Source organism: Callospermophilus lateralis, chromosome 11 (assembly GCF_048772815.1).
Source record: "Callospermophilus lateralis isolate mCalLat2 chromosome 11, mCalLat2.hap1, whole genome shotgun sequence".
Lineage (NCBI taxonomy): Eukaryota > Metazoa > Chordata > Mammalia > Rodentia > Sciuridae > Callospermophilus > Callospermophilus lateralis.
The window spans coordinates 30,798,557-30,818,089 of NC_135315.1; the positions used below are offsets into that span (position 1 = coordinate 30,798,557).

The following is a 19,533-nucleotide window of genomic DNA, read 5'->3' on the forward strand; positions in this document are numbered from 1 at the left end:
TGAAGCTGACGGAGATAATGTGGAGACCTAATCAGCATGCAAAGTCACTGACAATTGAGACTCTAAGATTAGTAGACTAGTTATGATTGACAAGCACAAAATGAACAAGAACTGTATAAGAACATTTTAAGATTCCAGGAAAAATGTCTTAAGATTCCAGGAAAGAAATTCTGAAGCCCTCAAATATTTTTGCAAAAATTATCCTCTTCATGATGACTTTGTGAAAATCAAGTATGAGGAGTACCATTTCAGTTATAATTTAGTCTAAAGAATTAACTACCCCCCAAAAAAAAGGGAATAAATGCTTAACTCATTCTCAGAATTAAGCTATAACTACAACTTAAATGTTAATAACATAAAATTATCTCATGATTACTTTTTTAAGATACAGAACCAATCAACCTTTTATATATATTTGCTATAAAATTTTGACTCTGATTTAAATGGTTTCATTTATAATGGACTTTTCCATTTTAATTTTCCTGAAAGCATGAAGCTTCCTGTAACTGCTTTGTCAGCTTTTATACTGGCAAATGTCTGTTTCTCCCAGCTAAACAGTCAGTCCTCCAAGGATAGAAATTATGAATTCTCTTTCTTTATTATTTACCTCCACCACTAACAGCTTATTCCATCACAACCCACACACCTAGCCTTGGCAAAGAAATGTGAGGAAAACAAGCAGGCAGACTTATGTTAAAGGTGGATTACCTAACTTGGAGGAGAACTCTCCTGAAGGTGAGACTAGCTGCAACACCAACACTCCCCCTATATTCATGGTTGTACCTATGGTTCCTCACCTAATCATTCTCAGTGCCTATCATTCATGACAGGCCCACCTTAAAGAGAATAAGGTTTGGAGAGTGTCTTACAAAGTGATTTCTTATTTTGTCTTATTTCCCTCTACAGGATATTCTCTCCTATCACAAAAGGAGTCATCAGCGTCTCTCTCCTGGATTATATCTAGGTTACCTAAAACTATGTAGCTCTGTGGATCAGATCAAAGTTCTTGTAACTCAAAAGTTACCCAACATCCTCTGCCATGTGAAGATCCGTGAAAACAATAACATTTCCAAGTAAGTGGTCAGAGTCAGAATTTTCCTTGTGATGAAACAATGGCTCAAGTGACCAATTTGATGTGCCCAAAGGAAAATGAAACATTACTTGCCAGCACAGTTTCTATGGTGAGATGTCCCACAGCACACTGGAGCAATGCCACAGCTGAGATTTAACACTAGGATAAGGAGGGCTTCCATTGTGGGTTGGTGGAATGAGTGAGCCTATTAAAAGGGGGTACTGTCTTTCCATGTTTCCCTCTGCATTATTAATGGTACAAGCACTGAAGCTCAACTGATTAATGAATATATGATCTTTTCTTCCCAAATTGCTATTTATAATACCTTTTCTTCACAATCTAAAAGTCATGTTTGTTTTGTTCATTGTTTTTAAAATTCTCTATGGGAATGGAATCTGATAAAGCTACTGAATCTTAAAGGATCCCCCAACCTCACCTCAAACCTTCATTCTCCTTACTTCTAACTCCCTGGCCTGAGAATCTTATATGTTCCCTATGCCTCTTTTGGTTCTCTAGGGAAGAAAAGAAGTAACAAGGTCTGAGCCTCTGTTGGAGATTTGCTGTATAGTTTGGCATTTGGTGAATTACCCTGTTAGCTCTGGGAAAATCTTGGTAATCTGGCTCAACTTTACAATTAACCCTAATAGCAGGCCTCTGAAAATCTACTATAATGTACTGAATTGTATTCAACATTTAAAAAATGAAAAAGAAGAAATATATAATGAAATATTATATATTTGCTTCAAAAAGTATAAACTAGATCCTCAAATTCTATTTACACCTATGGATTTGCTTACAACCAAAGTAGACTCTAATTTGGTCATTTAAAATATGGCCCTCAAAATTGAAAGACTTCCTTTATTAACTATTATATCTCTCAGGGTTCACTACATAACTATTATTTGATGATAGTGGAATAAATGATGATGATGATGATAATCTCTTAAAGAACTCACTGACCACCATATTCTCTCCTTTCACTGATCAACTACACCTGGACTTTAAGTCTGCCCTCTGGTGGTCATTTCAACAACCAACATTAGTTATCTTCTGAGTCTTCCCTATAGGTTACATGGCTCATATTTGTGTTGAGTTGGCAGTGGTTGTTTTCATCCATTTCTAGATCATGTTCTAATATCTTATACTCTATTAGTGGTTATATGAACTAATTTCCTCTGCCAATTATCCAAAGTTCATTTTTACAAGATTCCAATAATCTTTGCTCTGCCAGGGCCATCTCCCTCATCCTCATAGTCTAAAACAATTAGTTAGTGGTAGGTGTTTCATGGTATCCATACTGGTAGACTATTTCCTAATTTGATTATGAGACCCTATTTTAGCAATGTGGTCCTTTAGACTTTTTGTACACTTCAGCTAGCCATAAACCTCCTGCTTAGTTCAATATCAGTGATGGGAAAGAATAGTTACCAAGCCAGTTTTTAAGATAATTCTTTGTAAAGTCAAAAGTATACAATAGGGCTTAATTTTTATTCTTTTTTTCTCTTATTGGGACAAAGAATAAGTGTTCTAGTCTTTTCCAGTATGAGACCTGATATGAAACATATCTTAAAAACAAAACTATTCTGAAGGGATAACTTAAAAGAGAGAATGGTGTTTGTTTGTTTGCTTTTGATGAAAAAGCTCATGACACATTCAATTTGACACAGATTGGAGACAAGGCTGGTATGACCCTTTGGGGAAATCCCTGGTTTTCACAGGATGGGAACATGTGTCAGCGCCTCCTCTCATTCTGTCCCCAAAAAGGGCTCTCCTTTCCTCTCTAGCCTGTTCCTGAGAGCACACTGCTGCTCCCTGAAGAGTTCCAAGGAGAAACCTGGCCAACTGAATGTGTTTCAAGATTTGTGCTAAAATACCTGTGGAAACAGTGTTACCCAAGAGGCATTTACCTTGGTCTTTTCAAGTTCTTTTTGAAGAGCAGCCTTTGAGGGACAAACCAGATGTGCTTTCCTCCCACCACCATTCTTTTCCCTTCCGTTCTAAATGACATTTGGAAAAGTTCATCAGGAAGGACTACAGAGTATGCAGAATGAAGACATAGATGACTGTTTTGAGAGGAGGATGGAAGCAGTGATGTGTGTCCCTTACTTCCTTGTATTAAAATTGTCTGGTGTTTCTGTTTGTGATTTTCCTCAAGCTTTGGAAGAAGAAAGAAATAAAAATAGGCCCCACCATTTCAACAGGACAAGGTTGAAATGTGCCATGTGGTTTGCTGCCTGAGTTGGACAAGAGTCCAGTGGTTACCCAACTATGGAATTAACCAGCAGGTGCCCCTGTGGTAAAATGTAGGCTCTTAGAACTTATGGAGGACCCACAGGAAAAGAAAAATAGGACAGTCAGAAAATTATTACAAAATATTTGAAAGCTTCAATCTCAAAACCTAGACATTTGGAAAATATACACAAATTAGACCTGCATTCTGAGGCATATGTGGCTTGATAGGTGAACAAAAGCTTAAATTAGAAAAAAGCTTATTTTAAACTCCATTCGGGTGGCAAAAAGTTTGAATTTTATGAATTTTGTTAAGTTTTAACCACCAAAAATTGCTTGTCCAGGTTCTGGACATATATGCTAAAGAAGTTCTGAGTTGTATTCTGAACTTTTGTTATATTTCTAATTTTAACTTGACTCAACATACAGAGAGGAGTGGGAATGGATCCAAAAGCTTTCTGGCTCTGAATCTATGGAAAGTGTGGATCATACTTCTGACTGCCCCATGCAATTGTTCTTCTACGAGCTCCAGATGGCAGTGAAAGCTCTCCTTAAGCAGATCAATATACCTCTACACCAGGTACTAGACTTTACCATTTTTATCTTCTTTTTATGGTTCATGGAAACTACATTGTAGCATAAAACTTACTCAAGAGGGATATATATATATATATATATATATATATACATATATATATACACACATATATATTTACTTTCTTTTATTTAAATACCACTTTGCATGTACGTGCACACTTTGAATTTAATGCTTACAAGCACACACAAGCTATATTTGTGCTCTTTTTCCCTATTATCAGTCTCTTCCAAGTTTTCCAGATCCCACTGTACTGCCATCTAATCTACCTTGAAAGTCACCATGGCTCAATATCAGAATAGCATAAAGCAATGAGAATATATACATATATGCATGTGTAAACAAACAAGGGTGCAGCTAAATATACAAATGATTTATCTAAGAACAGAAGGATAATAGTATAATCTACAGTAGTGGCCCAACTACATCATTCTATCTACCCATTGAGAAGTTACTGTCAAAATTATTGTCTTATATAAATCAAAACATGAAATCTAACCTCCACAAATAAGTCATTTCAAAAAAAATGTAAGAGAATATTGAAAGTTTATTAGGCTCTGTCTATCAATTTGGTAGGATGTAGCACTAGGTTGAATTTGTTTCTTTTAGATATATGTTCATCATTTCTGCCCCTTTCCCCAAATCAATCCATCTCTCTCTCTCTCACTCTCTCTCTCTCTCTCTCACACACACACACACACACACACACACACACTTAGACTATATTAGGAAAACCCTTAGAGGAGTATCTGGCTCTCTTTTAATAAAAGAGAACTATGAGGTGGCCTCTGACCCATGGAGGCAGGGAGAAATTAAAGATTGCAGGAGTGTGCTTCCACTGGGGTACTGCTCTGATTTTATGTCAATACTGCATGGCCAGTCTAAATCAGCCCAAACTAATGAATACTAATTTGCTAAATTGCAAGAGATGCCAGAAGGACACTATGGAAACAACTAGATTATTCCAGAGGTGGCCATGTGCTCATGAGGAAGGGGGAAAAACAGCTCTACTTGTGACAGTCGATACTATTAAATGGTTTCTTGGACTTAACAGGTTTGAAGCAGCTCAAATTTCATTGGTGACTCTTGGGCTACATATACATGTTGGGAGAAAGCTGCCCAACTGCCTAACAGTATATACAACATTTTTTTTTTTTTTTGATACTTGTAAAATTTTCTCAGTCCTTGGCCAGAAACTACATTTTTCCCCCTTAACCAACTTAAATTGAAACTAGTGGATTTTTAATTCAATCCATTTTTGTTGCTTCATGTAATTATATTCATCATTTTGTAAAGCCCACAGAATGCAATCATTTTCTGCTTTTATAAGAAGCATAAATGTTGTTTTCAGAGTTTATGTGGAACATTATTGCCTTAAATCTTGATTTTATATAGCATTATTAAATGGCTGAACCCTAATATTTATGTTGTATAAAAATTCCAAGCTTGAAGTCGTGTAATTTTGTTAGATGTTTTATGCCAGTTTGGTGTTGTTTATGTAAGTGCCATGTTGTAACTCTCCTATTTTTCCTCCGCGCGTGTCCCTCTGCAGGCAAGGAACTTCCGCCTCTACACACAGGAGGTGTTGGAATTGGGTCACAATGTGTCCTTTCTTCTCCTGCTCCCTGCTTCAGACGACGTCTGTACAGCCCCAGGACAGAATAATCCTTACACCCCACACTCAGGGTTTCTTAACCTCCCTCTTCAGATGTTTGAACTTGGTATAGTAGCTTGTTTCACCTAGAAATATTAACCCAGCCTCCTTATAATAAAATCACAAAGTTATATCTGTTCCCCCTTGTCCCAGTGGAGGGTCAATAAATCACATGATGGCTTTGGCAACAACCCTTCCTAGAACTGTGTACAAGTCTGAGAAAAAGCAAAGCTCCAAGACTATGTGCCTGAGCAATAATTATTGAAACATAGCTAAGGCCCAATGGAGAGGAAGGAATTCTAAACAGAAAGTTCAGTTATCAGGCTGTGCTTATTGCCTTTCCTTTGCTTTCTTAAAATATAAATACAAGAACGATGTTTTTATGAAAAGCACTGCCCCTTCTCTCCTCTTCCCCACCTCCAACTGGGAAAAAAATAATAATGAAATTAAAATGTAGAGTTTGTATCACTTGGGAGGGGGAAAAATGTCCATAAATATAAGTCATAAATAGACTCTAATATTAAATAGACTAAATTTCTGACAGACCATTAAGAAATACACCGAGTCTCTCAGGATGCAATGTTGTGACTTTTTATAAGGGGTTCTGAGTGGTGGAAGATCTTGTCCTGACTTTCAAAAATGAACAGCTTGGGCTCCAGTTTCTCCATCTTTGCAGAGACCCCTGCTGCCTACTGAGAATGTGAATAGGAAGGCTTTGTCTCCCTTTCCGTGCTTCATCTTGTAACAGGCCAATAAGAGGCAATTAGTAAGGGCTCTGTCAATTCAAATGAATTATACAGTTTGTGGGAGGCTAACTGGGTGGATGGATGGAATGGAGGCAGACCCTCTTTGAATTGCTCCCTAGCCACCAGATCTAGAAGCAGACAAGGAAACTGCCTGATGTCTTATTTTGAGACCTGGGCATTTGCATCTTAATTTATCTTTTCAGGATATTGTTTAAACTGCTCAGTTCCTATTATTCCAGGCAATTCAGATGCTAAAAGGTGATGAACAGCAACTGTTATTCTCCAGAGGAGGTAAAGTTCTTAAGATAAATTTGAATCAGACTTGCAGACTGGAACTTGAGAGTTTTGGGTCACCTGCTGTATGACACTGGCAATCCCTTAACCTTTCTGTGCCTTTTCTGGGTTACACAATTAATACCATTAACCATACCACTCCCTAAAAGCCTGGATGTAAATGTGACCATTTAATGAGTTCCCCAGCCAAAGGACATTATTAGTCCATGTTATAACAGCATTATTATTATGAAATATAGTTTGAGGCAAAGTATCTCACATGACCCAATGGCAATAGAAATAAATATTGGGTGCCTACTATAAGGATTTAGAAATCAGTAAGACAAAGGTTCTGCTCTTTTGATAAAAATTCAGAAAGAGGACAAGTGGTCCACTTTGCCTAGATCAGAAAAAAAAAAATATATATATGAGGAAACAGAGGAATAAAAAGCTCTACAAATAAAGTAAGGCCAAATTGACTCTTGAGAACCAGCCTGAAGAATCTGTTTAAGGTGGACCAGAAGCAAGGTTCAAAAAATTCAGAGATTATTATAATAGTTCAGGGTTAGGGTAGGAATCAAAAAGAAAAAAAGGAAATGAAAGGAAATAAAAAGGAAACAAATACAAATATGAGAAATATTAGGAGTAATTGATAAGAGTGAGCAATTGTTTAAATGAGGTAAGGAGAAGTCTGAGGAATGCCCTGGTGGTTTTCAGTCCCAATGACTACAAATATATCGCTGCCTCTACTAGAAGTATGAAAGTCAGGGAGAAAAACAATTTGGGGAAAAAAGTGATTTTCAGCTTTGAATATGTTGAGTTTCAAGGTGCTAAGTACACATGTCCCATTGGCAATAGAAATTCTGGAAAGAAAAACTGTTACTAAAACAAAAATTTGGCCAGTGTCTACTGAAAACAGCTAAAGCCATAAAAGTGAATGATTTCTGTAAGATAAGTAATTGACCAAGAACTAAGGAAAATACTTCATTAGAGAGATAACCAATATTTCATTCTGTGTAAAACAATCATTGTTTTTCCATAATTACAGGTCAAACTACTTGAAATTCATTTTCCCATGTTTTAATGGCCTTGACGGAATAATCAGTGATTTGGTATCAATCAAAATAGTACATGACTCCTAAGGCCCTGGAGGGCCCAGACATGTGAGGGTCTCTCTTCTTTTCTGTGAGGCTCACACATTCCTCTTGGGCAACCACACTGTGTTCTACTGATTTCTACTCTACAATCTGGAGAAATGTACTAGTATCCATTTTCTCTCTCCATTCTTTTGTTTATGCATTCATCGACAAATATTATTGAGTAGGAGACTGAGGCAGGAGGATTGCAAGTTTGAGGCCAACCTGGGCAACTTAGCAAGACCCTATCTCAAAATAAAATGGAAAGATCTGAGGACATATCTCAATGGTAGTGCACTTGCCTAGCAAGGTCCTAGGTTCAACCCCCAGTACCAGGAAGACCTTAGAGTGAGAGTATGCTTGGCTAAGAGATAAATGCACCTAGCATGTAAGTAAAAACAACAAAGATAAGAGATAAGATCAGAGAATCAATGGGGACCAGGATCATGCAGGTCCCATAGGCCATGATGAGGAATTTACATGTTATTTTAAATATACTGGGAATCCAATGGAGAATCAGGAGCAGTAGGGTAACATAAGTTCTCCTGCAAAATCCAGTAGAACTTCCTCCCCACCACCACCAACAACAACAAAACAAAAAAAAATGCTTAACTTTGCTTACCTTAGCTTAACCCAACAGTCTCCAAATTCATTCAACCAAGACTGGAATCTTTTTTGCCACAGTACCTATTAAAAGTACACTGAACTCATATTTGGGATATGATGCCTTAGAACAGTGCTTCTCAAATTTTATTTGCATAAGAACTACCTGGATAGCTTGTTAAAATACAGATTCCTGAAGCCCAACCCCAGTGATGCCAAATCAGTACATCTGTGAAGAAGCTAGGAAATGTACATTTCCAATAAGCTCTCTGGTGATACTAAATCCACAAATCCATTGACCATACTTAAAACAGTACGGCCAAGCACAAAGAGATGAACACAGAACTAGAGATGTGGTTATTATAATACTACAGTAGAATTCAACTGTGTCTGCCTCCTTGATCTGCCTTACCTCCATATTGCTAAAAGCAATATAAGATTAGAAACTATCCTTCATCTATGAAAAGACAGAGATCAAAGCCCGGGTCTCACAGTTCCCGGCTTTAAGATGTTTCTTCCTAGAGTAAGACTTTCTTACTCTCTTTATCATCCCTTGTTGCCATATTATGGGTGATCCAACTGATCATCTAGGACCATGTAAGTTTCCAGAAAAGACCTCTTAGTTGGGCTTGGTTCCACTGGCATATGCAATTCTATTAAACTTTTTTTAGGAACCTGCAAAAAGTGTTGCCAATAGGTGATGATTAATACACTCTTTAGTACAATATTTATTGCATTCCACTAGTAACAATTTTAAAATATTACTGGGTCTCAGTAAGAATCATGACAAACTCTAACTTATCCCCACGCAATAAGAACTTTCCAAGAGGCAAATTATCAAAGCTACTTCCTCCAGTAAGCATCAGCCCACTGAGAAAATAATAACATCTTATATAGGAACTTTTAAGGACTGGCTATAGTTCATCTAACCCCTCTAAGAAATATGCTAAGCATTTTTTATTTGCTTTTTGTTAGCAGGGACTTCTATTCTCCATAGATAGTTTTATAATAAAAGGTTGTGATACACTAAACATTTCTGAGAAAGGAAAGAATGTTTTCGGAAATCCAGTCAGAACTCAGAAAAACTTTAATAACAACATGGGAATTCTAATGAAATTTGAAAAGGTGTGAATTATGAGAATATGTAAATTATAATAGAACAAAGAATTGCACTATATTTCAGTTTGACTTGTATAAGTCATCCCCAGCCCCATGAAAGGATTTGAGATTTGGCAAACTGACCATGTTTCTGCCAGTGGCCTAAGTGAATCATAAATAACATTCTAACCAGCTATGTACCTATTCCAGCATTAAACAGATCTAGCAAGGACAAAGTGACAAAGGAGCTTAGCCCTCTGTCTCCTGGAGTAAAGACCACTGGGGCAAACACACAGGATACTCTTTCAGAGGATTATCTGTGTTTTTGAGAGAGGAGCATCTTATAAGATCTGGACAAGCAGGGTTCAGCTGAGGCAAAGTGGTACAATTTCACCAAAGACCCACTCCCTTTTCCACAGCTTCAGGGATGACACTTCATCTTCTCTGGGGTAGGAACAGGCAAGGATCCCTCTACAGGAATAAAACATGTGCCGGGTGGCCCATAAGCATCACTGTTTACACTATTCCCAAGATAAAAGGAAAATGAAGTATCATGAACCATTTGAAAATCCATCCAGTGATGTAGCCTCTTGAGGATTTGCCTAGCCTGAACACAGGAGGTCACCCTGCCCTGACCCTGTGGGCAGTCACAATTAACAGTAGGCTTGTGATGAGGAAAGCTGATTTTTATATATTCCTTTGGCTCTATGATTCATACTAACTGGACTAGAAAGACAAAAACTGGAGAATCTTTAAAAAATAGCCCTGGTATACATTTCATAGTTCTGTGCTTGGCTATTGACTATATCCTTTATTCAACAAACATTTACTGAGATTCCACAGTATGCCAGGTACTGTGCTGGGGCTGGACATACAGATACTAAACAGGCATGGTGTGCCCACCAGAAACTCAGAATCTAGTAGGGAATGCAGGCAACTATGCCAATAGTCTTAAAACAATGAAAGCACTGCTATGAGATGTGGGCTATTGAATTTCAGAGGAAAGATACTTATTCATTCCTTACAGAGATAACACTTTAGCTGGATTTTGAAGAAAAATAAAAATTCAGAAAGTGAAAGAAAGGCAGAACAGAAAAGGAAAATTATTTTAGGCAGAGAGGCCAGCATGCACAAAGGATTGGAAGGCTGGAAAGTTCTGTCCAATTAGATACATTCTTAGTAGCTCAATGTGAAGGATGCTTATGGCATCTGAGGAAGCCAAAAGTTAAAAAAGGGCAAAATCACAAAAAGCTACTCTTATATCATCCTAAGGAGGTAAGACTTTATATCCTACAGGCAAAGGGGATTGATTAAAAAAAAAAAACCTTGAGAAAGGGACAACATGGTCTCAATGGATTTTAGTAGTTCTGTGAAGGATAGATTGTAGGAAAGTAAGGGAAAAAAGGTCTGAGACCAGAGATTGATAATTAGAAAGACTGTCTCACTGGTCCAAGTAGGCAATAAGAACCTGAACCAAGGCAGCCACAGTGGAGGTAAAGAGAATAAAGCCCGAGAGCAAGAGGCATTTAGGAATTAAAATTGATGAGACTTTGTGATTGATTTGATGTGGTTGAAGAGCAAGATGGAGGAGCCAGAAAGTCTGAATAGGGTGCTGAGATGGATAATGTTGACATCTACCCAAACAGGAAAAATATGAAGGGAGGAACAGGTTTGGGGGAGGGGACAGATGATGAGTTCAGTTTGACAAATGATGAGTTTTGAGGTGCCTGTGGGATATCCAGGCAATGAGCCTAATAGAATCCAGGCCATGGGTTTGCAAGAAATGGCATAGTCTCAACCTTCATTCCTAATGCCCATTATTCATAATTTAGGAGACCGTTCCTCCAACTCATTCACTACTAGGAATCTAGAGGGGAACCTTCTGCCCAGGTTCTTTCTGAAACTTTGGCAAAGAATCATGGCACTTAAATGGACTCTTGGATATTATCTCATGATTCCTTTATCTCTAAATCCACCCAGACTGATAAAGAGCTCAGCAAGTTAGAGAACCTTATGGAAAATATTCTAATCTCAGTCCTGTTCTAATATTCTAGTCAATAAATGCTTCATTCCCCTTCCCAGGGCCAGGGAGGGGTTGGGACAGTGGGTGGGAACAAACATGTATTTTGTAAATGGTATGCGTTATATGCTCTGTTGGGTACCTGATATACATTGTATTATTTAATCCCAGGTAGGTATTGTAATCCCTGTTTTAGGGATAATACTAAGACTCCTAGAGGTTATCTGTACACCACACAGGTAGTGAGTGGCAGAACTATGGTTTAAACCCAGGCCTGTGCGATAGCTAAGCCTATAAACTTTCCACTGTACTCTACTGCTAGTGTTCGTGCCAACTGTATTTCAGGCTGTCACTATCTTTTACAGGAAAAAGAGAGAGAGAAAAAGAAAGAGATAGAGAGACACAACACCACATAAAATTAGTCTTAGTTTGTAAGTTACTAACAAATCATGTGGTCTAGATAATGACATTATTGTAGCCTTATACCATTTTGTCTTTAAAATGAATGTGATTCACATTTTTAAAAAATTAGAAGCTTCCAATCTATCCTTCCCTCCTCAGTGATGGCTACCAAATGTATCATTGCTAGACCACAAAAGACTATGTTAAAGTAACATTTGTTAAAGTGACATTAAAGGCTCTGGATGAAAACCACTAGAGCGGGAAATGGAAGCGCTACAGTTGAAACTTGCTCATAACTCACTTGTGGTGCGTGGCATGGATGGTGTGGGTGCTGTGAGGCCACCCACTGATCCATGGCTCCTACTGCAAAGACACAACAAGGGAAAGCTGTGAACACCCTGACTTAAGATTCAGTTGGGACTGATAGTGTTTCTTTTAAAGAAATTATTCAGTGTTTCTCCATAGTCAACTTTACCAGTCATATTTTATAGAGGGAAAAAAGTCGATTTTTTTTTTTTTTTTTTTTTTTACAACTTGGTTTGGAAAAGCAGGCTGTGAGACACTTCCCTCTCTCCACTCTCCAGCCAAAAGAGGACATCTGTCAAGTGCTAACAGGATATAATCCCTCCTTGAAAGGCATAAAGACACATTCAGAGAACTACAGGGGTCAAGAGTAAGCTACCAAGTAATGGTGACTCCTTCCTGCAGAGCTGCCAGTAAATATCAGAGACCCAAAATACCTTTCAAAACATGAAAATATAGCACACAGTGAGAGAAGTGAGAACAGAGGGAAAGAAGAGCCTTCAGGGACAGGGTCTGCCCTCTTCAGATCAGCTCATGCATTTATTTTATTCATTTGGTCAATAAATATTAGCTGAGAAACTACAATGTTCCATGTTTTGAGGAAATAAAAAGTAATAGTAGACATGCTTCCTGCCCTCAAAAAAATCAGTCTAATACCAAAATAGTCAGCTATCCACACAGTTACAATGTAGCAGGATATGCCATCATACATTTAGAAATAAGTGCTCTAGAAGAACAAAAGAGGGAGAAACTGGTTCTGCAGGGAGGGGTAGAGATGTCAGTGAAAACTTCACTGAGAAGACACATCAGAAGGAAACATCAGGATCAGAAGGTAAATATGGGTAGCTGAGGATGAGGAAAAGCATGTTAAAAGCATGACAGTATAAAAGGAGTGTAATATGTTAACCAAAGTAGTAGTTTCACCAAAGGTTAAGGTTGATGCAGGGCTAAGGGTTGAAGGTGGTCACAGAATGAAAAATATAAGTGAAGTTATATTCAAATCCTCCACCATAAGGAGCTTCCTTATGGGCAACTTCCTTATGTTTGGATTTTATACTGAAGTCAAGAGCGTTCTCTGTAGAGGTCTTTTAAGTGAAGAAACTGCTTGAGAATTCTATCATTTGAGAAAAGTGAAATAATTTGTCATTTACTGAAAGGGTATATAAAATCAGCTTCTCTTTGTGTCAGGCAAGGAAGTGCTAAAGAGAATAGAAAATATGGGAAGAAAGGATCTGACACCAGAGAGAAAAAATCAACCCCAGGTTGTAGTCTACCTGGATTGAGAAATATCTCCTTGAAATGGGCACAGTGGAGTAAGAATGAACCACTGAAGCCCTCACCCTATTCTTCTCTTCTGCTTCTATGAGGAAAGACTTAGCAGGCTAACTTTCCACCCATCTAAGAGGAAATCACACAAGGAAGCAGGCAGTGGTAAGATGAGAATTGTAAGGTACACAGAAATCTCTCAATATGCAGAGAAGTAGGGCTTCCTCCCATTGCATAGAGAGGACCAACACCATATTCTGAGGCACTGTGGCTTAGCTTCCCTAAATGGCCAGATGTAGGTCTTGAGAATCAATAGAAAAATGGTGCAAGAGCATTAATTATATGTTCTTTCTAGAATTTCTCACCCAAGAAGCCATAATAAAAATGTTCTAACAGACAGTTGAGTTAGAATGACCCTCTTTCTGAAGCATGGAACACACTGGTTAAGTCTGAGGTACACAAAATAATGAGGTTCAACAGCGAGCCAGAAAGAGACTGGAACTACACCAATCTGAATCAGGATGATTTTCTTATGCAATTGGAATCTGAAGTTATAGTTTATGATCAGAGTTTATCAGAGAAGACCAGACAGTCTAACCATCTCAGGCTGTCTGCACTGGGCTCAGTCCTACATTGCTGGCCCTCTTGAACAGAAATAAATGAAGGAGATGAAGGTTGGACTCTTTCCTGTGGCCTGCCTCTGTCCCCTTATTTTGAGAGGAGAAGGTCAAGTCTACTGAAGACAAAAATGGTCTGTCCAGGCGTCAGTGCCCACTATCCTTCCAGAGGAACTAAGGAAGGGAAAGATAGGAGGACCAAAGCCCATAATGACTGGCCCTCAGGGAAGTTTTCTAGTCAGACAAAAGATACCCAAGAAAAAACATGGATCTTCTGGGGATTCTAGACTTGGAAAGGAGCAAGATACATAACAGGAAATCAGACATGAAAATTCAAATTTCAAAGTGCTACTTGGCTTTGCTTTTCCTTTAAAGTGAAAAGCAAACTTATTTTTCCAGTCATACACAAACACATACATACATACACACAGATACATACACACACACACACACACACACACACACCACAAAAAATACATTTATGGATTTATGTGGACTTTAGAAAGCCACCTAAGTGAATTTAAGAAACACATACATACACAGAGATACACAGAATGTTGTGTGACTTAACAATGGGGATTGGGAATACATCCTGAAAATTATGTCCTTAGGCAATTTACCTTTGTGCAAACATCATACAGTGTACTTAAACTAAGATGGCTATGATATCACTGGTGATATACTCTTACTGGACCACCATTGTATATGTAGTCCATGGTTGACTGAAACATCATTATGTGGCACATGATGACTATACATGAAATAAAAAGCCCTAACGTTAGGGAAAAGTCCACATAAACTGCAGCATGAGCCAACCTCACTTCTCCACACCTTACCAGGGCTTGGTAAACCTCAAAGGGAATAAATACTGTCTGACTGAAGCCAGACAACTGGCCCCTTAAGAGCACATTTATAATTTATTTATGGCTTAATATTTTCCACTGATAGGATTAATAAATCATGTTTTCATCCAATGGTTTTCTCTGAGGTATGAATTTCTCTATTTTGATACCAGATCTTAACATGTTTTATTTTGCTTGTCCATTTTCCAGTTCATTTTTGCAGCTATAGAGAGAAATTTATTAGTCTGTATTGCCGCCTTTCTGCTGTTGTGGAGCTGGATTCTCTGAATACCCAACAGTCCCTAAGGGAAGCCATCTCAGACAGTGAGGTTGCAGCTGCCAAACAAAGACACCAGCAAGTTTTAGATTTCATTCAGGTAACAGTTTTTGGTTTGGGTTTTGGTTTTTTCAGGTAATGAGAAGGAAGAGGCAGGGTGGAAAGGGTAAGAAACAAGCAGGAAAAAAAAAAAAAAAAACAGCAATCTGGACTGATTCAAAGCACACAGTGTGCAAACAGCCTGTAGATCTGGTTAAAATATGAGCTCAGGAAGATGTGTTTTCAAACAAAGATTTAAGAAAACGTTACAGATAAATCACACTATTCCTAAGAACTGTATCAGCCATACTGTAGAAAAAAATCACCCCCATAAATAATGATCAGAATATTGTTCTTACCTGATATCCCATTGTTAATTCCAACAGAAAGAAAAATTTTAATCTACTCAATATCTCAGGGGAAAAAAAATGACCCATCAGTTTATGTTAACCCACATTCTTTAAGAACTGAGATTCCCTGTGTTTTAGACTTTTATCTAGCAGAGTTAACACTTTACTATGTGGCTACTGAGATGAGATGAGAAAATATGTTCCCTGTCTATGCTCTTATCCGTAAAGACCTCAAGGTGACAGTTCAAGGGGCTTATGAAAGGAGTACTAACTAGTAGTCAAAAGAATTTGGATCTGGCTTGAAATTGCCTCTAAATTCCTTAGCCAAATCTTACAATCTTTCCATCAGTTACCAATTCACACAATGAGTATAATAGCAACAGCCCCATTATAAATATCACCATGATATATATTCAGTTCAATTTGATAAATACTTATTAAACACCCAGGTGTCAGGCACTATATGGGAGATACAAAGTTGAAACAGATATAGTCCCTGACCGTAAGGAGTTTAAAATCCAGGATGATGGACAGGATATGTGTAAATACTACTTGTAAAATGTGCTGTATTTGTTCTGATTGGCCTGATCACCAAATGATTTGCATCTCTCTCCTGAATTTGAGAATAATTACAGTAAAACAGACAAGATAACTTCTTACGATCCAGAAAAGGGTAAATGAGAACTTAAGTTTTATGAACTTTGGGCAAATAATCTCTCAAAGTCCCAATTTCATCTGAAAAAAATAGGGATGATAATAATAATAGCACAACCTCACAGCTTTACTGAGAGAATTCAATAAGAGAATGCATGTAAAATCCCCAGCAAAGTGTCTGTCACCTCATAGGTATACAATAAATTATATATTTATTTACTCATTCATTAATTAAAAGGAAAAATCCTTTGAAATATTACTACACAAGAACTAAGAGTTTGAAGTATTCAGGACACTTGAAAAGTACTAAGTAACAAATCTTTAAGATTATCCTACATCCCTCATCCTATAAAGGAGATATCTTAGGCCACCTCTAAGACTAAAGAAATAACTTTTCAAGAAGTTACTTGTTCTGGTCTGAGAATATAATATTTAAAAATTCAAAACATTTGGTTCAGTTATTTCCAGTAAAAATGGAACATGGTGGGAAAGGGATAGGAAAGGCAGAATGCAGCATGAGAATACAGAAGACTGGTTCTTCTTTCGAGCCCTACATAAGGGACAACATAGCACGTAAGAATAATAATGGAAAAGTCAAAGAACACATATTTTAGCCCTGAATCTCCCTTGGATTAACTCTGGACTAGTGGACAATTTATTTGATCTCCCAAGGTCTCATTCCATCATATGTGAAATAAAAGGACTGAACTAGATCATATCTAAGGGCCTAGTTGGCCCTAATGTTTCACAATTTTTAAAGAAATACTTCTCCAACCATGCTCTGCCTTCTTCCACATAAGCCTCTCTAAGTCCAATGTGCTCATCCAATGAGGGAGCTGACTCTCAGTAGTCTGTTGCATCTTGAACTCCTCCCAGATTTCCTGGCTCTATTCCCACTTCCTTACCACTACTCTCGCTCTTCTCTTATCACTTACCTGGAGCTTCACTAACATTTTCTCTTTGCCTTTCATCATGCCATTAAAGTGGGATCGATAAAAACAGATCATGCCAGAAATTTTTCAAAATTCTTGCCTGCTCTGGTGTCCTAGAGCAGGTAACTTGAGAGCCCCTCTACATACTCTACATACTCCCTTACAAGCCAGCCAGGTATACATAGACTTGGATAAAAGCCAATTCCCAAATGGTTCAAAAAATAACTTCTTAGGCTGGGTATAAACAGACCCATCTTCCTGCCCCAGAGTCTTCATCTTCAGGATACTACACCTTGTTCCGCCCAACTTAGATAACTACATCATCTCTCCCCTTATCTATATTGGCTTCTCCTTTTCTCTCTTCTCTCTCTCTCTCTCTCTCTCTCTCTCTCTCTCTCTCTCTCTCTCTTTCAATGAAAACCAGCTGCAACCACTCATCCATTAGTGTTCACAGCTCAGACTACTACACACTATAACCTGCAGAGGCGACCGCCAGTCGCAAGAGCATTTGTATGATTCCAGATCTAAGACAGTGTTGAAGTCACTACACAAACCAAACATTGTAAAGAGCAAGGGAGTCTATGTAAATATGGTTTGGAAAAGAAGCCAAGGAGTACAGCCAGAAAGGGGGAGGGTTGGATGGGGGGATATAGAAAACCATAGATAAGGTATACTGGCCTTAAGTCAGCACATACAGCAGAAAAGTCAGTGAGTAAAAGAAAAAGAGAGAGAAGGAAAAGGGCGGGGGAGAGAGAGAAATGTCAAAGTGCAAAGACCTAGAGCTCAGCATGTTTTGAGCTGCCAAAGCCTAAAGGGCAATTAGACCATAATTTATATACTGTAATGCTTCAAATGCTTCTAAGCTGTAATAGAAACACAGCTCATTAAATATAGCCAATCTATCATCCCCTCAAGCACCTTGTAGCTATGCTGTGAGAAAACCAATCACCTTTATATTTTAATAAAAATATTATCTTGCCTGAGTACAGAAAAAGGAGTCTAATTTATGGGATGAAAACTGAAATTTGTAAAGAGCAGGGTGAGAAATGAATGCAGAACTTTTAATCAACAGTCCTAGGGAGTTCATGGTCTTTCTTTTTTAAAATGTGTCAGCAAGTCTTTAGAAGCTGAATTTGGACCTTAAAATCAGGGGGGATTATGTTGTCAGTTACTTTCAGATCAACAGTATAAGGTAAAATGGGTGAAAATTATACTTCTTTTGGAGCTACTTAGCTAAGTCCCATTAAACTCAATCCATGGGCCTCCCCTGTACCTATGGGTTTTTTGTTTTTCTTCAGCTAAGACTTATCCATCTCATCACTGGAAAAAAAAAGCTAAGTAGCAAACATTGCTTCTAAACAAAATTGTTTAAATTTCTATACTAAGTCTATCCTTAGCAATAGACTCAGATAATCTAATCTTAAAAAAAAAAAAAAAACAGGTACGATAAATACATTTATTCCCTAAGGTCTGTGTAACAAATTACTACAAACTGAGTGCCTGAAGACAATAGAAATTTATTCTCTACATTTCTGGAGACCAGAAATTTGAAATTAACATGTTGGTAAAGACGCACTCCCTAAAAGAGGCTCTTGGAATGGAAGGCAGCGGGGTGTTCATTTGCTACCTCTCCCAGCTTCCAGTGACTATTGGCATTCCTTAACTTGCAGCCACATCACTCTGACCTGTGCTTCTGTGGTCACATGGCCCCCTTTTCCTATGTCTGCCAAATCTTCCTCTTACTCTTACAAGAATGTCCTTATGTTAACATTTGTCATTGGAATTAGGGCACATCCAGATAATCCAAGCTAAATTCCTCCTCTCAAAATCCTTAAACACATCTTTTGCCATATAAGGTGATATTTACTTTTTTACCATATAAAGTAATATTCACAGGTTTGAGTATGAGAATTGAACATCTTTTAGAGGTCTGCCTTCAGCCCACTATAATAACCATGATTGTCATTTTGACAAAAGTGCATTCTTCTACATTATCTTATTTTATCCTTATAATAACCCTTTGAGGGTAAAGATTTAAAGAATTATGCAACCATTCCATTCATTCATTCATTCATTCTTTCACTGAGCAATCATTTTTTTTAATAACTACTCTACACAGCTAAAGAGAAGATAGAAAAGTATAGTTCCTGTCCTTGAAAAGCACTCTAAAAACAGTTCACAATAATGTGCCTTAAAATAACTTTGATAAATTTTTTTAAAGTAACTTTGAGACAAAGAGTATGCTACATGAGGTAGGGCCAATAAAAGCCAGCTGAGACAGCAATAATCTCATCAGGAAAAGTCTCATCTGGGATTCCCACTTTGCTTTATCTCTTGAATTTCATATTTCTCCCTTCAAAATGGCTTGGTGCCTCCTTGTGAGCTTTCCTGCCCAACTCACCAAGCTAACAAACCCTGAAGCTCA

General features: G+C 37.8%; 1 protein-coding gene across 1 annotated transcript in view; it reads left to right on the top strand.

The window, feature by feature from the left end:
- Ankfn1 (ankyrin repeat and fibronectin type III domain containing 1) overlaps window positions 1-19,533 on the top strand; it is a 133,259-nt gene that overhangs the window by 97,901 nt on the left and 15,825 nt on the right. Inside the window, exons 12-15 of the mRNA XM_076871092.1 lie at window positions 907-1,073; window positions 3,731-3,881; window positions 5,449-5,617; window positions 15,067-15,233. Coding sequence (XP_076727207.1) covers window positions 907-1,073; window positions 3,731-3,881; window positions 5,449-5,617; window positions 15,067-15,233 — 654 coding nt within the window. The remainder of the gene's footprint in view (window positions 1-906; window positions 1,074-3,730; window positions 3,882-5,448; window positions 5,618-15,066; window positions 15,234-19,533) is intronic.